This window comes from Hemicordylus capensis, chromosome 2 (assembly GCF_027244095.1).
Source record: "Hemicordylus capensis ecotype Gifberg chromosome 2, rHemCap1.1.pri, whole genome shotgun sequence".
NCBI lineage: Eukaryota > Metazoa > Chordata > Lepidosauria > Squamata > Cordylidae > Hemicordylus > Hemicordylus capensis.
The window spans coordinates 380,329,961-380,351,373 of record NC_069658.1 but is presented as its reverse complement, the minus strand read 5'-3'; the positions used below and the strand labels follow the sequence as shown (position 1 = coordinate 380,351,373).

Below are 21,413 nucleotides of genomic sequence, written 5' to 3'. Positions count from 1 at the left end.
CATACATTCTATCCAGTCTTCAAGTACAGTCCCAACTTCTCTCCCAGTCTTATCAACTCCCTAGTTAGGAGCTGTTTCATTCTGGGCTGTGTATAACACCAAACACATCTGTTATTAAATACAGGGGTGCAGGCAGCAGGGAAATTTGAGGAGCAACTCTTCACTTAAATACTTTGAGGGGACAGGAAAGATGCATGGGGTGGAGCAAAAAGTGAGGGGAGAAGAAAGATGCATGGGGTGAGAAAAATGTGGTTTGAGGAATGAAGGTTTGGTGGGTTTTTTTGATAAAATAAGGGGAAAACTCAAATGCTTCAGGAAGATGTGCGCCTCTGATTATCTGTTTTGTAGTAGCAGCAGCTTTATTTCATAGAAGGGTTTTGTAAATTATAATTAAAGTAAAACCTTTATTTGTTCATTGCTTAGCTTACCTCATTTACTGAACATTGTTCTCTGCTTTCTTCAGCTGGCTTTAATGTATTCATATATATGGGAAAACTGCTAGATGCACCATTGGTACTAAATAAGTTTTTAGTAGTAGTAACAGCAGCTTAATTGTACAGAAGGAGTTTGTAAATTATTGTAAGTATATCAGCACCTTTATCTGCTCGTTGCTTAGCTTACTTTCTATCGAAATGAAATAGTTGCTTGATAAACCCATCTAATTTCGATGGTTATTTCCATTCCCTCTCCTCCCCGCCATTTGGAGGTAGACTGGCATCACAGCTTGGAGGAACACTGATTTCTCTTTTCTCCTGTAATGTTTTGATTCTGCAACACTGCTCCATGTTGAGCGTGGGTGGGGAGGGAGGAAAATACTTCCACCAGATGGTATGACAGCTGTCAGGACATGACCTCCTTTCCCAGCTATTCTTGAACTGGTGTGGAGGAGGCTGGTAGTAGCAGTCTGATAGGACACATCTTTTCTCCACTTGCTCAGTCCAGAGGAGAGGTGGATAGATCTCAAGGATTGCCACTTCTGGTGTAGACAGGCCAGTCCAAGGAACAAATAAGGTGAGCAAGTGATAGTCTACTGGCGAGTAAGAATGGGGGAATCTTGCAGATAAGGATGAGGTCTACTCACAAGCAAAGATACAAGGCTTTCTTGTAAGGGTGAGATCTACTTATGAGTAAAGGTTGAGTACATGGAGCCTCATTTCTAAAGTAGTATTATATTCTGTGTGAAGCTTCACAGCTTACATGGCATGGAAGTTAAGATAGGCATCTTAACTTGCAGCTTCCATGCTGTTTAGAGCACAAGTGAAAATTGAAAGAATCGTAACCCAAAGGTTTTTAGAGTACTGAATATCCAGGTTTTGTGAAGAGGCAGTGTAGGAAAGGAATGTTTAACAGTGTCTCTTACCTATTAGCTACGTGAAGCCTCTGTGCTCATAGGCAGTATGTCTCTGATGTAGAAAGTTCATGTTAAAAGGCAGTTTACCATACCCTTGTGTGCCCTTGAAAGCCACCCCCCCACACACACACACACCAGCTTGTGTTCCCTCCTTAGTCCATTTGCCACCTCATCCCATCTTGCATGCCCTAGCAAGCTGTACCACTTCACTGCCCAGGGAGAAAAGAAAGCCCATCAAGAAAGAAAAAGGAGACTGAAGGGAATGTTTGTTTCACTCTAAAAGTGTTAGAGTGCTCTTAGACACGCCTTAGTCAGAACCAGGAAACTACTCTCCAGAACTTGCCCCTCCCAACTCTGACTTCAGAACCCTCAGTGGGCAAAGCACCCTTGGTTGATTTTACCCTGTTGTTTTGAAGACTTCAGAGTCTAATAACTCAGAAAATATTGAATAATAATAATAATAATAATAATAATAATAATAATAATTATTATTATTATTATTATTATTATTATTATTATTATTATTATTGCAACAGCATAGGATTATGTTTCAGCATACTGTATAGCTGAATTTTCAAAAAAACATTTAAGGGGACATTATAAAAACTTAAGATACATTATCTGTTGGCTTAAGGGTTGGTTTTTCAACTGCTCTATCTCAGCCATTTTACATTAGATGTGCACCAGATTTGGAGGCGTGGTGTCTTTTCACCTGGCTGATGAATGCAAATAGTCAGGAAGATTTGACAGGTGCTTTTGATTTTATGACCCAATAGAATGTTCAGGGTTTATGTTGAAATAACTCGTCTTAACTATACTGGCAGTACCATGTCAATATAATGAGGAATTAATTGCATCAATTATTCCAACTGTACTGTAATTCAGATATGTCAGTCTTGTTCTGTGCATGAGGGTTGTCTGGATCTATTTGAGTTGAGTAGTTTTTCTGATTCTGGGTGCAGTGCTTTTTTCACCTCCACAGCTCAGTGGAGGACAATATTCATAATGGTTAATCCTCCCAGCACTGAGGTCCTATTCAAACTGTGTCATCACCCTACTGCACAGTTGGCTTTTAACCAAAAGAAATATGTCCTGAGAGCTAGTTTCCCCATGCAGGAGCATAGCAAGGTTGGAGGGGCCCTGGGACAAAATGTGAAGGTCCCCTTTCCACCACCCTGCCTTTTTCAGGGAAGCAGAAAGGGGAGAACAAAAATCCAGCTGCTCTCCTTCCCTCTGCTGCCCAGGGTCTTTTGTTCCCCTTCTCCCTTTTTCAGTTAGAGCCACACCCCTCTTCCCATGTCTTGTCTGGCTCAGAGAGTCTTTTTTTTTTTTTTTTTTTTTTGGACATGGCTTTACTATTTATTTATTTACTTACTTATTTATATTTGTCCCAAACTTTAGTCTCTGGGTGGTTTACAAGCAAAAACCTATTAAGAAAAACTTACTATGAATATGAAAACCATGGCGAGAGGATTATGAAGGAAGGGAATGCTATGGCAGATATAATTACTGAGCTATAAAATATTGGGTGATAACTGATGGTTTCCTTTTATCAGTTGCTTGATAAGAATCTGAATTGTTTTAGGCTTCAAATTATTTGTTTTCTGAAAATTGTTTTGTTAGAATTAAGACAGAAACTATATTCTTAAACCTTGCTACCTGAAAAGATTTTATGTAGAAGGCTTATTGGAGTTTTCAGTTGTTATACTTAATAGTCTCCTTTCTCACAGGATTATTATAAAATTATTAAGACTCCTATGGACATGGGAACAATAAAGAAACGCTTGGAGAATAACTACTACTGGGATGCTCAAGAATGTATCCAGGACTTCAATACAATGTTTACAAATTGTTACATCTACAATAAGGTATGTTAACTGCATAGACTTGGGTGTGAAAACATGTATCCCTCAATTTTGTCCACTTCAGAGCTTAATGTGCCAATATAGGGTCGCATCATTTTTGCTTTGATGTTAAAAATTGTGCATTTGCATAAACAAATTGTCTTATATCTCATTTTGATTTATTTATTTTTAGGCAGTATGCACCAGTTATTTCTTTGTCAACACTATTAAACAAGTTTGACTGGCTGCTATCTCTTGCATTTAATGTTAATATTCTTATTAGAAATGAAAAATTATTAGTATTAGTATTCATTAATTAAAATATTTATACCCCACCCTTTCAGTACATTACTGCTTGGGGTGGCTTACAGCATTAATAAAATAGATACAATATAGGATAAATTAATAATGTTAAAAAGCTAAAAGACCAGGCCCAAACCACAATTAAAATAGCAAGTTTTAAAACTGAAATTAAAAGTTATCAGTAAAAAGCTGAATACTAAAAAACTTACCAGAGAAAAGCAGAGGATAAGATATTAAAAAGCCTCTCTAAAAAGATGTGTCTTCAATCATTTCTTAAAAATACTAAGTGGGGGAGCATGGCAAAACTCTTCTTAGAGGGCATTCCAAAGTTGAGGGGCCACTACCAATAAGGCCTGTCTCTAGTCCCCGCCAGCTGATCTCTTTTAGTGGCAGGGCCATGAGCAGGGCCTGAGATGCTGAGTAGATGGCCTTCGCAGGTTCATATGGGCAAATGCAGTCCAACAGGTACCCCACTCTCAAGCCATGTAAGGCTCTAAAGGTTAAGACCAGCACCTTGAATCTAGCCCAGAAGTGGACTGGTAACCCTTGAAGCTGCCACAGGATGGGTGTGACACTCATGAAGTGACTTCCATCCACAAGCATCCTAGCAGCAGCATCCTCGACCACCCAGAGCTTCTGAACTATCTTCAAGGGAAGCCCCATGTAGAGTGCATTGCAGTAGTCCAATCTGGACGTCTCCAAAGCATGAGTGACTGAGGTCAGTTCCAGTTTCCCCAAGTAGGGTTGCAGCTGGCATATCAGACATAGCTGGTAAAAAGCACTTATGCACACTGCTGCCACCTGTGCCTCCAAGAATAGCATTGGGTGTAGAAGCACCCCCAAGCTGCAGACTTTTTCTTTCATGGGGAGTGTGACCCCAGTCCAAGACCAGATTTACCTCACAGCTTATATGATCAGTTTCACCAGCCCAGAACACTTCCATCTTATCTGGATTAAGTTTCAGCTTGTTTGTCCCCATCTAGTCTGGAACAGCCTCCAAATCCTGGTTTAGAACATCCACTGCCTCCCTGGTGTCTGCTGACTTAAACAATAGATAGAACTGGGTGTCATATGCATATTGATGGCACCACAGCCCACACCCATGGATGACCTCCCCCAGTGGCTTCATGAAGATGTTAAACAGCATAGGGGACAGAATGGATCCCTGTGGCACCCCATAGGCCAAAGGGCAAGGAATGAAGCAGCTCTACCCCAGTGCCACCTTCTGAGTACAACATTCCAGGTAGGAGTGGAGCCACCGTATAACCGTGCCCCCAGGTCCCAATCCAGAGAGAGAATCCAGAAGGATACCATGATTGATGGTATCGAAAGCCACCAAGAGGTCCAGGAGAATTAATAGGGTTGTAGTCCCCCATCTGTTTCACGGCATAGGTGACCAAGGCAGTTTCTGTATCCAGGCCAGAGGCCAGACTGGAAAGGATCTAAGTAATAAGATTCATCCAGGACTGCCTGGAGTTGAGGCGTCAGTGTGCTCTCCAGCACCCTACCCAATAAGGGGAGGTTAGACATTGGTGGAAAGATACTGAAATCATCTGGATTCAATGAGGGCTTTTTTAGGAGGGACCTAATGACTGCCTCCTTCAACTGAGGGGGCAGCATCCCCTGCTTCAGGGAGGCATTCACCACCCCCATCACCCAAGGACCCACTTCCTCCCGAGCAGACTTCACCAGCCATGAAGAGCAAGGGTCAAGCATGCACATGATAGGCCTCAGCCTTCCAAGCAGTCTGTCCACCTCCTCAGGCAACAGTCTCAAAACCATCCGGTCTAACAAGACCAGACAGTGAATTGTAACATCCAGTTCTAGTTCTGCAAAAACCTTAGCATCCAAGTCAGAATGGATACAAGCGATTTTATCCACAAAAAGGCCACACACATTTATCACAGCAGGCTGCTGAGAGTTCAGCATGGTGATCTTTGGGGCCCTCATGTAGGAAGTCCTGAACCACTCATAAAACCTCTGCTGGACGACATTGAGTATTTTAGCGGAGTACAGGAGACCCTAGTTTTTCACAGGAGTTCAGTTCCAGGATACTCCCACAGACAGGTGAATCCACAATATTTGAGTGCTTAACCTAACCCCCAAAACAGGGTTGGGTTTGGTAGTCTCTCCCCGTGTGAGTGGGGAGGCTTTAAGAAGCAGAGTGTGTGGCCGAGAACCTTCCTCGCCAGCTCTCTAAGCCTCAGAGGGCTTAGAGTGGTGGCGAGGAAGGCACTCAGTCACTAGCGCCCTTCTTTAAGCTTCCCTGCATGCTAACGGGGCAGAGGGAAGATTGGCCATTTGATGGCCATTCTCCCTGCTTCTTAGCTGGCATGCTGGGAAGGTTAAAGAGGCAGCGTGAGTGGCTAGAAATTCAGTTATTGTGAGGGTAGAAAACCGCAAATAAGCGGAACTATCCCCATGATAACCAAATTAGTATACAGGCAGAGGGCCTGCAAATTCACAAAGTGAGAATCCATGGAAAACAAGGGTCTCCTGTACTGTTTAGAAACAGAGGAAACTGCCATATACTGAGTCAGACCATAGGTCCATCTAGCTCAGTATTGTCTACACAGACTGGCAGCAGCTTCTCCAAGGTTGCAGGCAGGAATCTCTCTCTCAGCCCTATCTTGGAGATGCCAGGGAAGGAACTTGGAACCTTCTGCTCTTCCCAGAGCGGTCCCATCCCCTATGGGGAATATTTTATAGTGCTCGCACATCAAGTCTCCCATTCATATGCAACCAGGGCTGACCCTGCTTAGCTAAGAGGACAAGTCATGCTTGCTACCACAAGACCAGCTCTCCTCTCTGTTTATGTATTTAGAACCTTGTACCTCATTTTTCTTCTCCAGGAAAGAGAAATTGCAGCTAACATAAGCAAAAACAGTCGTCACACTATAAAAATAGCAAAACAACAAGATAAACAAAAGATCATTTAACTCTATATAATACCAACACTAACAACAACAATATAAGCAATTCATCCAATACAAATACAATTACAGACATTTGAGGGGCCAGAAACAGGAAGAACACAGACAAACACTATCTCACTTACCTAGAAACCAAAAATACAATATATGCATACATACATATATATGCATACATACTTATACACACACACACTCACTCAGTGTTTTGGCACACAAAATGTAAAAATTAATAAAGGGTAGTCCTCACTTTCAGTTATCCTCCCACTAGAGGAATAAGGCAAACAGTCAGAATTCTAAAATCCTCAAAACCCAGTCCATTCTCTCACAGTCAGCAGACCAACAGGCTGAAATCAGGCTGCCTCTCACTGTTCCCTGAAGCAGCGACCCACCACTTGCAGCAAATCTAAGGAGAATTACCTTCCAGCTTAAGGTAGTTGCAAGCAACCGGACAGAACTTCCTTCCTGGATGGTGCTTCCTCACCTAAGGCACAGGTGCATCTCTAAGCATGGCTCCCAGTGCTTTTCAGTAACAGAGCCAGTGTGGCATAGTGGTTAGAATGTGGTGTAGTGGTTAGGGCCAGGGAGACCCAAGTTCAAATCCCCATTAGCCATGAAATTAATTAGGTGACTCGGAGTCAGTCACTTATCCCTCAGCACAGCCTACCTCATAGGGTTGTTGTGAGGTTGAACATAACCATGTACACGGTTCTGGGCTCCTTGGAGAAAGAACAGAATATAAATGTTTAAAAAAATTAACTACCCTAACGAGAAGAAACACTATAGATGTTAAGCTGCCTTCAGCTCCAGTTCTTCTAGTGCAGGGCTGCACAACTTGGATCCTCTGTCTGTTTTGGGGCCATAACTTCCATCATCTCCAGTCACAATGACTAATAATCAGGGATTATAGGAGTTATAATGCAACATCTACAGGAGGATTGAAGTTGTGCAGTCTTCTCCTAGCAGCTGCTGGTTTCAAGACTATAGAGAGCCTCAGCAACTGCCCCTAAACCCAGAAATGGCTGCATAGAACTTGCTTCCTAAGTAGTTTCCTCACCTGAGGCAATTGTACCTTTCCAGGTGCTCTTCAGCAGCAACAGGAATGGGGGAGGATATAGATGATAAGCTGCCTTGCCACTTAACCCCAGTTGTCTTGGCTACTGCTGTCTCTCTTCAGGGCTGTGACAAGGCTCAAAGGAGATAGTTCCACTAACCTGCTGGCAAACAGCCAGCTAGAGCTTCCTTCCTGGGTGTGGCTTTCTCACCTCAGGCAACTCTGTCTAGGTGTGGGTCCTCTGTAAAGCTGTTTGTAATGTATTCCTGAAAATGGGCAATGTTTGCCTTGTGCAATTTTAAGTTTCTGAAAAGCCAGGTATTATGTTACTATTATTAAGAATATTTATATACTGTTTTTCAGCAAAAAAGTTCACAAAATGATTTACATAGCAAAAGAAATGAGAAAATATATAGTAATAATGAATGTTTTTAAAGGTTTGGCAGTAGCATGGAGGTGTTAATTTTAGTGCTGTAGGGGTTTCTAGCAAGTTTGTTTGTGCTTGTATTATGGTATTCTTCAAAATACCCTGTTCTTGAGATAGCTTTATAATAGGAGACTATAAACTAATGATGCAAAGAAAATGGAATTTATAACTGAGAAGAGAAAATGTAAAGGATATGAAAATATTGGATTATCAATAAAGAAAAGTTATTTAGAGGGTATATAATCTTTATCTAAAATAAACTTGTTTTGTTTGGATTTTAATGCAGTGTCACACATGACTTTTTGTCTACACGTAGATAATATGTATAGCTGAAAAAAGAATACACTATAAAGCTGATAGAATAGTAAACAAATGATAGAGTTTGGGTTTTTTAAAAAAACTATAATTACATATGTTTGAAACCTGCTTTTTCTTAAACTTTATGAAATAAAAATGTCATGTGTGAGGCTGTCCTAAAATGGCCAGTGAAGAAACTTGCTATAATGAACCCATTTCAGATGCAGAAATATAAGAGAGAGAAAGAGAATGCATGCTACTTTAGAAATGTCATGAGATGTAGTGAGTGGGTAGAGTGTTTGCTGATTATGCTGAAAGGTTCTGTAATTAGAATCAGAGTTTGAGAAAATAAAATAGAATTTGAAAATGACAGCATTGGGAATGCTCTAGAGAGAAGGACTTCAGAAAGCCCTCAGGCTTTTGATGGAAATTCAGTTTTCATTACAAATGCATGGTAATATATGCTAAAAGCAAAAAATGATTTATGTATTTATCATTTATTATTTATTTAAAATATTTATGCCCCGCCCCTCCAGTGCAATAATGCACTGTATTTATTCATTCATTCATTTTATTATTTATTAATCAGATTTGTCCTCCGCCCCAAACTTTCGTCTCTGAGTGGTTAACAAAAGCATAAAACAAGTTAAAATATATACAAAAACTTAAAAACAATTTTAAAATCACCTAAAAACCTTAAAATTTTAAGGTTTTCAATGTATTCACATGGAAATGTTTGAAGTGAGCATTAGATACAACATCTTCACAACTTAAACATTCCACACATTCATGAACATGAAATGCAAGTGGTGCTAAGCAAGCTCACTGCCATTGGTCATGCTATACCCTCATCCCTCACCAACCACAAGGGTTCCGTTCCAGGAAAACCTCACAGTTGGTGAATTCGCGGTTGGCGCGCCATTGAAAAGCATTGGAAACAGGGAGTTAGGGGGATTGTGGTCGCAAAATGCCCCCCTCCAAAAAAGACAAAAATCACTCAGAATCCCTTGAAATCACCAAGAGTCAGCAAGAGGAGTGAGGGGGAAACCCCCCCATTACCCCAAATTCCCAAAAATCGTGAACACCCCCCCATTACAAAAACTCTCGCCAAACCACAGATACTCGGGTCACAGTTGGTGAGGCCTGTCACAACTTCTCAGTTGTGGATACTCAAAACTGTGATTGGAGGATGACAGTATTTCCAGTATTGCACAGCACTGATCAAGTTGAACGCAATGTCTGCAAAGGTTTGTAACCTTTTGAATTTGTTATTTATTCAGCCAGGGGATGATATCGTTTTAATGGCAGAAGCTCTAGAAAAGCTTTTCCTGCAGAAAATCCCTGAAATGCCCCAGGAAGAAACTGAAATCGGTATAGTCCAAACAAAAGGAAGAGGACGTGGTAGGAAGGAAGCAGGTAAATGTACAGATATTTGTTTCACTGTTTATATGGGCAGTTTTTATTCTTTATTTGCACTTGTAAAATACCCATTTTCCACTGCGGACTTGGATTTGCAAGGAGTGAGTGAGTGGATTTGCAATGATCCTTTTAGGTCATCTGTGTTCTCTGTGCACAAAGGCATAGATACATTGTATTCCTGGCACTGGTGTCAGAGTTGCCCAGTGCCATGGTTGATTTGTTTCTACAAACATGTGTAAGTTATGTTCTGCTTACCTCTGATCCTAGTTGCCTGGATATTTTACTTGTATTTGTGTGTCTCGTCGCTACTGAAAATAAGGGATTTCTCCCTCGAAGTAGGAGGTCACGGCTCACAAAGGGTTAACTTCCACTCCTTGCTCCCGATAGACAGGAAATCTCAGGTGTTTTTCAAGTAGCTGAAGTCCGTCCCCCTTCTCCCAGCATGCTCAGGTGTGATTCCCCAGTTCCTTCCTGTCTTCGCTCCTGATCAGACATACACCTGGGTTCCTGCCCAAATTCTAATCTGCATTCATCCTTCTACCGGTGAGCCTTTCCCCTTTCTACAACTGGGCATGGGCAGCTAGCAACCTGGGGACACCTTAGCAGGTTTTCACAGAAAGCATTGGGGCAGGGGCGGTCAGAAGAAGGCCCTTAAACAGTGCCGCCACAATTTCCCTGCCCCTCAAAGAAAAGAACCCCCCCAAGAAAGGGTGGGCGGATGACAAGGGACCCTAACTGCCTTTTTCAGTCCTCAGACTGAGAGTCTCGATTGCTCCTTAGAACTCCTCTGAGCATCATTGTGAGGTGAGGTCTCCTCCTGCCTGCTACTGCAGCTACAGCCTCACCTCCCTCCTGCACAGGACTAATTGGCTCAAGCCTAAAATTGTCCTCGGTGCTTTTCTGCTGCTGCAGCCACTTAATGAAGGGTTTTTTTCCCTACCTCCCAAGTTATACTCAGGGGAAAGAGGGCTGGTTTTCTCCCTGTCCTTTCCAACAGGCAGCAGCCCCTGGAGGGCCCCCTTATCTTGATCCCTGCCTCAACCCCTGTGGCTATGCTAATCCTCTAGGTCTCAGGTTAACCTTTGACCATGACTCAGTGCTAAGCATCTAGCAATCCCCCTCCTATTAAAGCGGAGGAAGTACTGCAGTTATCTTGGTTGCTTAGCTTACTATGCTAATTCTCAGGAGGCTACCAATAGGATTTACCAGATGAATTCTAAGCATGGCTAGCACTTTAATGAGGAGGAAGTACCCTCAGCTAAATAGCTGGGGAGAGGAGGCATGGTCAGTATATGCAAAATAATTTAATGATCTAACATTAGAGATCAAAAATAAGACTGAGGAGGGAGAAGGTGGGTCGAAAGAATTTTTTCCTCCCTCTCTCTAAATGTTGGAACCCTGGATCATCCAATGAAACTGGCAGGAGATTCAGGACAGATGAAAAGAAATACATTATCATGCATTGCATAATGAATTTTTGGAATTGACTGCCACACAATAAGTGGTGGCCACTAACTTAGATGGCTTTAAATGTGGATTGGACAAGTTGGGTCCTTGACAAGCTACTAGTGAAGAGGGCAGTATGCATCCAAATGCTTTTTTGGGGGGAAGCAGTAACAAAAAGGACTATTTGCATCCTGCCTCTGGGCTCGCGAGAGACGGTTGGCCACTGTGGGAACAGATTGCTGGACCAAATTGAGCTTTGTCTGATACTGTAGGGCCCCTTCTAATGTTTAGAAGCTGTTCTATAATCATTTAAATAGGGGAGAACCATTTAAGTCTTTTCCAAACCACTCTGGGAATATTTTATATTGAAGGCTGGCATAGAATCTTCTTCTTAAAATAAGTACATGTTTATAGTTCAGAGATTGGATTCTGCATAGCAAAAAATATTGCCTCCCATACTAGAGATTACTTGAATCTCTGGCATGGATTGAAAATTTGCAGTATAAAAGTGTTTTCTTTAACCACTGCTTTTAAAAAATGAAGATATTTCAGGTTGTTATGATCTAGCTGAAGATCCCAGAGTGCTACTTTTGATAAATTACAATAGGACGGGAAAGTGACAGAGTGTTTGCTAACTGCAGCTACATTAACTATTGCATGTCTCTGGAAGGCTACTGCCTTACCTTCACTATTGCTTTGGATACAATATATCTGGGAGTTGGCTGTAATGGCAAATATAACAAACATGGATAAGGAGAGAGAGAGAAAAGATTTGTTTCAAATGAAATAACTTGCATTTATTAGTTATTGGAAATTTTTTTGGACACTGTACTGGATTAGCTGAGGAATACTTCATACTAATATGGTTAAGGAGGGAAGAGAAAAGTCTATTGTTTTACCTTTGGACTATATAATATTGCTATACAAAGTATTTTTGTGCAGTTAAACAATAACAGGTTTGATACAGAGAATGTGACATTGTCTTCCTTCTGGCAGTTACATCCAAGGCAGGAGCATCAGCGGTACAGAATACAACTCAAGCATCATCCCCACCTCAGACGCAGGCTCCACCACCAAATCCTCAGCCAGTGCAAAGAACTCATTCCTTTTCTTCTGTGACCCCTGACCTTATTGTCCAGACGCCAGTAATGACGGTGGTGCCCCCCCAACCTCCTCCACCACCACCTCCCCCTCCGCCGCCTCCAGCTTCAGTCCCCCAGCCCATTCAGACACACCCGCCGATTATCACGACCCCTGCACAGCCCATGAAGGTGAGTCACCAAAGTCTCTGAACTACACTTTGTAGAGTACAAATTGCAGGTAAACTGGTGCAATAACTTGTCCAAAGTCATCCAAAACTTTGATCAAGTGTTGACCCCAGAGCAATGCTCTACTGATGGTTGTCTCACTTGTAAGGTTCGGTTGTGTTAAAGTTCATTTGCCTTTGATCTTCTTCCTCTCTGAATTGGGAGGCAGAGCTATACTAGAATACATGCTACATTTGTATGAGCCATTGGGGCCTAGCCTTTGATGTTTAAATCGCTCTAGCCTGAGAATAAGGCATTATCTTATATTCTTAACGTACTGTTACATCTGTTCCTTTGCTTTATGTGAATTGCCTTTTTCCATAGTACTTGGGTTGCTGCACATGTATGCTAAAAATGCAGTGTAGGGGACCAGCTGGGTGCTCAGCACTGTCAGCCCTTCATGGCACCAGTTCTTCAGGACCTCTTCAGTGGTGCGAGGGGGTCTGAGCAGTAGTGTAGCTGGCAGAGTCTTTCCTGTGAGATCTCTAACCTTGGGTTGTCTTATGGGAGGAGTTGTCCATACAAGGCAACCCACCCACCAATCCTGTTATCAGTTGAGGACGGCTATATAAAGCTAAGACCAGTGGTTATTAGGGATGAGTGACACAGAGAGCAAGAAGGCACATTGAAGCACCAAAGTGCCCAGGGGCATTGAGGCGAAGGAACTTCTCTGCTTCTCACTTTTTCCTCTTCTGAGGCCATAGCAGGCCCAGTGAGGCATCTGGGGATCCTTCATGTAACATAGAGGAGAGAAACAGGTCTGAAAGCTGTATACACAGATGTGCGCCAAGGAAGGCATGATTCTTTTTGTGCAATCTTGTATCCTCACCATAACAGAAAAGCACAATTACAAATTTCTTTGAAATATTTTATTATTAAGCAAATTTTTCAGGAGAGTAGCAGACAACAAAATCACACTTTCTATATTTCACAAGTAGACTTTTTGAAAATGCCTGCATCTCCTTTAAAGTGTAAAAGGTGTAAAAAGGCTTTGAACTGTCCCTGGAACATAGGAAGCTGCCATATACTGAGTCAGACAATTGTTCTATCTAGCTCAGTATTGTCTACACACACTGGCAGTGGCTTCTCCAAGGTTGCAGGCAGGAATTTCTCTCAGCCCTATCTTGGAGATGCCAGGGAGGGAACTTGGAACCTAGAAGCTTTTCCCAGAGCAGCTCCATCCCCTAAGGGGAATGTGCTGAGAATGTAAGAACATAGAAACAGCCCTGCTGGATCAGGCCCAAGGCCCATCTAGTCCAGCATCCTGTTTCACACAGTGGCCCACCAGATGCCACTGGAAGCCTACAGGCAGGAGTTGAGGGCATGTCCTCTCTCCTGCTATTACTCCCCTTCAACTGTACTCAGAGGCATCCTGCCTTTGAGGCTGGAGGTGGCCTATAGCCCTCTGACTAGTAGCCGTTGATAAACCTCTCCTCCATGAAGTTATCCAAACCCCTCTTAAAGCCATCCAGGTTGTTGGCTGTCACCACATCTTGTGGCAGAGAATTCCACAAGTTGATTATGCATTGTGTGAAAAAGTACTTCCATTTGCTGGTCCTAAATTTCCTGGCAATCAATTTCATGGGATGACCCCTGGTTCTAGTGTTATGGGAGAGGGAGAAGAATTTCTCTATGTCCACTTTCTCCACTCCATGCATGATTTTATAGATCTCTATCATGTCTCCCCGTAGTCATCTTTTTTCTAAACTAAATAGCCCCAGGTGTTGTAGCCTTGCCTCATAAGAGAGGTGCTCTAGGCCCCTGATCGTCTTGGTTGCCCTCTTCTGCACTTTTCTCAGTTAGGAGGGAGAGCTGGTCTTGTGGTAGCAAGCATGACTTGTCCCCATAGCTAATCAGGGTCTGCCCTGGTTGCATCTGAATGGGAGACTTGATGTGTGAGCACTGCAAGATATTCCCCTCGGGATGAAGCCGCTCTGGGAAGAGCATAAGGTCTCAAGTTCCCTCCCTGGCTTCTTGAAGATAGGGCTGAGAGAGATTCCTGCCTGCAACCTTGGAGAAGCTGCTGCCAGTCTATTAGCCATTTTATTTTTCAGTCCCCTTCCTAATGATCGCTAGCATAGAATTGACCTTTTCCCCAGCTGCCGCACATTGAGTCGACATTTTCAACGAGCTGTCCACCACGACCCCAAGATCCCTCTCCGGGTCAGTCAATGACAGCTCAGATCCCATCAACGTATACTTGAAGCTGGGGGTTTTCATCCCAGTGTGCATCACTTTACACTTGCCAACACTGAAGCACATTTGCCATTTTGTTGCCCACTCATCCAGTTTGGAGAGATCCTTTTGGAGCTCCTCACAATCAAATTTGGATTTTACTACCTGGAAGAGTTTGGTATCATCTGCAAATCTGGCCACCTCGCTGCTTACCCCTCCTTCTAAATCATTTATGAATAAATTTAAAAGTACTGTTCCCAGTACAGATCCCTGTGGGACCCCACTTCTTACTTTCCTCCATTGTGAAAACTCTCCATTAATCCTTACCCTCTGTTTCCTGTCCTTCAACCAGTTAGCAATCCACACATGTACTTGTCCCCATGACTGCTAAGTTTCTTCAGGAGTCTTTGATGAGGAACTTCAAAAGCTTTTTGGAAGTTCAGGTATACTATGTCAGCTGGATCACTTTGATCCACACACTTGTTGACACTCTCAAAGAACTCCAGAAGGTTTGTGAGGCAAGATTCACCTTTGCAGAAGCCATGCTGGTTCTCTCCCAGCAGGGCCTGAGCTGGTCTTGTGGTAGCAAGCATGACTTGTCCCCATAGCTAAGCAGGGTCTGCCCTGGTTGCATATGAATGGGAGACTTGATGTGTGAGCACTGCAAGATACAGGTGAAACTCGGAAAATTAGAATATCGTGCAAAAGTTCATTAATTTCAGCAATGCAAATTAAAAGGTGAAACTGATATATGAGACCGATGCATTACATGCAAAGCGAGATAAGTCAAGCCTTAATTTGTTATAATTGTGATGATCATGGCGTACAGCTCATGAAAACCCCAAATCCACAATCTCAGAAAATTAGAATATTACATGGAACCAAGAAGACAAGGATTGAAGAATAGAACAATATCGGACCTCTGAAAAGTATACAGTGTACTGTGCTTGATTGGCCAGCAAACTCGCCTGACCTGACCCCATAGAGAATCTATGGGGCATTGCCAAGAGAAGGATGAGAGACATGAGACCAAACAATGCAGAATTGCTGAAGGCCGCCAATGAAGCATCCTGGTCTTCCATAATACCTCATCAGTGCCACAGGCTGATAGCATCCATGCCACGCCGCATTGAGGCAGTAATTGCTGCAAAAGGGGCCCAAACTAAGTACTGAATACATATGCATGCTTATACTTTTCAGAGGTCCGATATTGTTCTATTCTTCAATCCTTGTCTTCTTGGTTCCATGTAATATTCTAATTTTCTGAGATTATGGATTTGGGGTTTTCATGAGCTGTACGCCATGATCATCACAATTATAACAAATTAAGGCTTGACTTATCTCGCTTTGCATGTAATGCGTCTGTCTCATATATCAGTTTCACCTTTTAATTTGCATTACTGAAATTAATGAACTTTTGCACGATATTCTAATTTTCCGAGTTTCACCTGTATTCCCCTCAGGGGACGAAGCCGCTCTGGGAAGAGCAGAAGGTTTCAAGTTCCCTCCCTGGCTTCTCCAAGATAGGGCTGAGAGAGATTCCTGACTGCAACCTTGGAGAAACCGCTGCCAGTCTGTGAAGACAATACTGTGCTAGATAGACCAATGGTCTGACTCAGTATATGGCAGTTTCCTATGTTCTACGTGCTTTACAATTTTATCCTTGAGAATGCTTTCCATCAATTTGCCTGGAATGGACATTAAGCTAACTGGCCTGTGATTTCCCGGATTGCCCCTGGATCCCTTTTTGAAAATTGGTGTTATATTTGCTACTATCCTCTTCTTCAGTACAGAGCCTGATTGCAGGGATAGATTCATTCATTCATTCATTCATTCATTTGATTTCTATACCACCCTTCCAAAAATGGCTCAGGGCAGTTTACACAGAGAAACAACAAATAAATAAGATAAACAAAATGGATCCCTGTCCCCAAAGGGCTCACCATCTAAAAAGAAACATCAGATAGACACCAGCATCAGTCACTGGAGATACTGTGCTGAGGGTGGATAGGGCCAGTTACTCTCCCCCTGCTAAATAAAGAGAATCACCACAGTAAAAGGTGCCTCTTTGCCAAGTTATATATTTCAGCAAGGAGGTCGACAATTTCACATTTGAGTTCTTTGAGGACTCTTGGATGGATGCCATCCAGCCCTGGCAATTTCCTAGTTTTCAGTTTTTCCAGACAGTTTTGATTTCTTGTCACTTCTATCTCACTCAGTTCTTTAGCCTCCATCCTCGAAAAACCTGGTTCAGGAACAGGTATATGCTCAGTATCCTCTACCGTGAAGACAGACTCAAAGAACTCATTTAGCTTCTCTGCAACCTCCATATCCTCCTTAATAATCCCTTTCACTCCCTCATTGTCTAATGGTCCAACTGAGAATTTAGCTTTGTACAATTAGGCCAGAAAAGAAGCAGAAGGCTATAGAGAGTGTAACATCATGTCATAATGTTTGCTTTTTGCAGACAAAAAAGGGCGTAAAGAGGAAAGCAGACACTACAACACCAACGACAATAGATCCAGTTCATGAATCTTCATCGCTGCCCACTGAACCCAAGTCTGTCAAGACAGGTCCACGAAGGGAAAGCCGACCTGTGAAGCCTCCAAAGAAGGATGTTCCAGACTCCCAGCAGCATGTAGTAGAGAAAATTAACAGTAACAAAGTGTCGGAGCAACTAAAGTATTGTAGTGGCATCATAAAGGAGATGTTTGCTAAGAAGCATGCTGCATATGCATGGCCCTTCTACAAACCTGTGGATGTGGAAGCATTGGGGCTTCATGATTATTGTGATATCATTAAGCATCCCATGGATCTGAGCACAATTAAAGTAAGTGTAATTTTAGATTATACATATGTTGTCATGCGTGTAAGCTCACACACAGACATGTACAAGTCCAATAAGTTCTGCAGGATTGCAGTTCTGTCTGTGCACATGCATATGCTCATTTGCTGTTGAAATTTCAAGCCCATACTATTCCAAGAGCAGTATATGCATGTATTTCTGTTTACTTGCCCAGCTACATATTTAACTTCATAGTGTTTTGGAAAAGTACCCCAAAGCAGGGTGTGGCGTTTTTGTGTGTGTGGATGGATGGATAAAAACAAATCTTCTTCCATTGGATCAAAACAATTGATCTATCTATCTATCTATCTATCTATCTATCTATCTATCTCCAAACAAACTTTAGCACTTATCTTTCCTCTTAATGAAAACCATTAGCGCCGAACTTTCCTCTTAAAATGTGACAGTGTGATCTGTTTATAATGTGTCTTGTATATAGGGATGCAAGGTGAATGCTGATGTGAATCCTGTTTTGCTGATGTTGACAAATATTGTAGGCCTGCCTTATGTTTATTTATGTTTGAATAATTTCCATTGTGGAAAAACTATTGCTGGCTGGGTGCAATTCTGCAATTGTTGTGCACCCAGCTGCATCTAATTCTTTTATTTGCACAAGTTCTGAGATTTGTAAACAAAGCCTGCAAAGGGTAGCAGTGAAACAGAAAAGCTATTCCCTCTCCTCGATAGAGTCCAGAAAAGTACCTTTACTCTAGAGAGAATTTTGACTATGGGGCTATTCTGATGATCGGCAAAGGAGCCTAGCCCGATTTTTGCCGATTTTAAGAACCACCAGGTTCGGCTGTGAGCTCGGTAGTTCTCAAGCGGTTAACCCACTCAAGTACCCTGCCCTTAGCCCGGGTTTGTGGAGCGAGCGCTCCGCAAAACCGGGCCCTCTGATTGTGAGTAGCCGCAGCACGGCTCCGTGCCACGTCTACTCGCAAGTAGACCCCCGGAGGGGAGGTGAAAAGCTGCCTCTCGGCTCCGGGGGTCTCCCCGGTATGCCCTGCGCCCTCGCACAGGGCATACTAGGGCTCCCGGAGGCTGCGTGGCCCCCGAATTCCCCAGCCCCCGCTGGCTCTGTCACGTAGCTGGCAATCGTGTGGGCAGCCAATCCGGCCGCCCAGGGCTCCCTCCATGCTCGTGTGTGGGGAGAGCGGGCTTAGCCTGCTCTCCCCGCTCACTGAAAGAAACCGGGTCTCACTGATCGTGAGACCCGGTCCAATGAATTTAAAACCCATTTGCAGTGGAACTGATAAGCTTAAGTGCAGGGACGAGCCCCTTCATTGTAGAGGTGGAGCTTACAAGGGATTTAAAATCCTTTTTCAGTATACCTGGATAGTGAGTCTTCTTCCCTCACTCAAATGTGTCAATTTTTTTGCAAAAAGGTTTTAAATTGCATTTTTCCCCTGTGAAGGAAGTTCTCCACTTTACAGCCTTTGCACAAATAATGTGCAGTTAACACTATATTTTTACAGGACTAGTGGTTGTATGTGCAATCTATTGGACAAGCAAATGGAGAAGAGGAAAAGGGACTTTTTTGTGTAGGCAGGGAGTACCCTCATAGTAGTTGTTTGGAAACTCTGCAGCTATCCAAGGCACTCTGTGAAATTTCCATAGATCTGATTCTTTGCAATATAAACGGTCCCTTTATTATAGTGGTAAAAGAGGAACAAGTTTCTGATGTCCCTAGACAAGCCAAAAATGAGGGAACAGGAAGAATCCTGCAGCTAATGGCCCGATTCAGAAAAGCTTGGCTAGAAGATCCACCCACACCAGCACCCTGTGCTATATTTAAGGTTGTTTTTTTTAAACTTCCCAAACTTTAAAATATCTTTACATTGTGCAAAAGAGTCATTGGCAAGACTTAGATTATTTAGCAGTGATGCTCTGTGCTGGAATATTTGCAATTACATTGTGCAAAAGAGTCATTGGCAAGACTTAGATTATTTAGCAGTGATGCTCTGTGCTGGAATATTTGCAACTTTCCTCTGCAGGAAGGAATTCCTGAGCAGTTTATATCTGCTGTACAAATGTAAGGGGTGTGTGTGTGTGTGTGTGTGTGTGTGTGTGTGTGTGTGTGTGTGTTTGAAAGGCCAGCCAAGGATTCTTCAGGTTAGCACAGTCATCGCTGCCTCTCCGCCTCTGTTCTCACCATCTGTAAAAACTGGTGTGGACAGATGGGTTATAATGCTCTTCAGCACTTTAATCTTGCAAATATATTAATAGTTTGGCTTCGTGGCTTCTGTGCAGCAATATGTGGGTCTGTGGCAATGCAGGCTCAATTGCAGACATTTCTAGAGCACCCACCTCTTCCTCCTGGGCTCAGTTCTTTTGGCTGATAATGTTATTCATAGTGTAGAGTTTAGATAGAGTCCTTAAGGAACTTTGACATCCCCAACCCTGCCCTACCCCATGGGAATGCCATGGGGTAGGAACCCAGCTGGGGTTCCTTCTGCTATTGCCTGCCTGCCTGTTTCTGCTTTCCCTGTGGAGCTGCAGCCTCAGGGTAACATCTGTGGGAAGTGTGGGCAGGATTGGGACCAGCCCCTGAGTGACTCAGCTGTTCCTCGGGTCACCTGCTCAGTTTGGGGCTTTATAGGGAGGCTGCCTGTTGCCCCTTTGGGGGAGAGTGAGGGCTTCTGTTTAATCAGTTTTAAGCTGTTTTGGACTTGGGTTGAAGTTGTTGTAATGTGTTTGGGTTCGTCTGGAGATGGGGATGCCTTTGTTGACCACGGGGCAGCTATCCCGGTGGTGGTGGGGAATAGAAGAAGTAACGTTGGCAGATCAGCAGACTGTTCCAGGGGAAGGGTATTCAGAAATCTAATAGCTGTCTCCCCTTCTGGCTGTCCTGCCAGCTCTTTGATCTTGGGGAGCACTGCCAACAACCCACATAGCCTTATCCTGCTCCTCTGTAATGCCAGGTCTGTCCAAAATAAACCTGAACTCATCCATGATTTGATCATGGATGAGGGGGCCGACCTGGTATGTATTACCGAGACTTGGTTGGAGGAGGCTGGTGGCCCAGTCTGGTCCCAGCTTCTCTCTCCAGGATATTCTGTAGAGGAGCAGGTGAGGGGAGGTGGAGTGGCTGTGGTCTATAAGGATAACATCTCCCTTACCAGGGTCCCTGTTAGGGTATCGGACCATATTGAATGTGTGTACTTGAGTTTGGGGATCAGGGATAGATTGAGACTTCTGTTGGTGTACCGATCGCTCCACTGCCCAGCGGAATCCCTTACTGAGCTCACGGACTTGGTCACGTAACTCACGTTGGAGTCTCTCAGACTCTTGGTGCTGGGGGACTTCAGTGTTCATTTCCGGACCAGTTTGTCCGGGGTTGCTCAGGAGTTCATAGCGGCCATGACAACTATGGGCCTATCCCAAGTGGTCCCTGGATCAATGCATATTGCAGGTCACATGCTTGATTTGGTCTTTTACTCTGATCAGGGTGGTGTTCCATGGGTGGGGGCCCCTGTGATTTCCCCATTGTCATGGACGGACCCCCATCTGGTTAAGGTTGGACTTACAACCACTTCCCACCTCCTGAGGGGCGAGGGGCCTATTAGAATGGTCCACCCAAAGAGGTTATTGGATCAAGTAAGATTCCAAGAAGCCTTGGAGGGATTCAGTGTTGGCTTTGCTGGTGATCCTGTTGATGCCCTGGTTGAGAATTGGAACAACTTGCTCACCAGGGCAGAAGACACGATTGCTCCCAAGCGTCCCCTCCAACCCGTTTCAAAATTGGCTCCTTGATATACGGAAGATCTACAGGAGCTGACGCGGCAAGGTAGGCGACTGGAGCGCAAGTGTAGAAAGACTCGACTCGAATCCGACAGATTGCGACAAAGAGCAAATCTAAGATCTATGCTCAGGCAATACGTGAGGCAAAGAGGCGGTTCTTTTCTGCCCGTATTCCCTCTGCGAGTTCACGTCCAGCGGAGTTGTTCAGGGTTGTGAGGGGACTCGTATCCAGTTACTACTTCTACCAGTAGTAGAAATCTAGAATAGTGGCTTC

At 43.5% G+C, this 21,413-nt stretch overlaps 1 protein-coding gene across 6 annotated transcripts in view; it reads left to right on the top strand.

Annotated features, from left to right (window-relative positions):
* BRD4 (bromodomain containing 4) overlaps positions 1-21,413 on the top strand; it is a 138,915-nt gene that overhangs the window by 68,631 nt on the left and 48,871 nt on the right. For 4 of the 6 annotated variants that reach the window (XM_053294383.1, XM_053294384.1, XM_053294382.1 and 1 more), the window contains 4 exons: positions 3,082-3,219; positions 9,487-9,622; positions 12,068-12,342; positions 17,021-17,383. In XM_053294383.1, the coding sequence (XP_053150358.1) occupies positions 3,082-3,219; positions 9,487-9,622; positions 12,068-12,342; positions 17,021-17,383 (912 nt within the window). Of the gene's footprint in view, positions 1-3,081; positions 3,220-7,584; positions 7,801-9,486; positions 9,623-10,056; positions 10,169-12,067; positions 12,343-17,020; positions 17,384-21,413 lie in introns of those variants that run through there. The other 2 variants (XM_053294385.1, XM_053294386.1) reach the window with 2 other exon arrangements.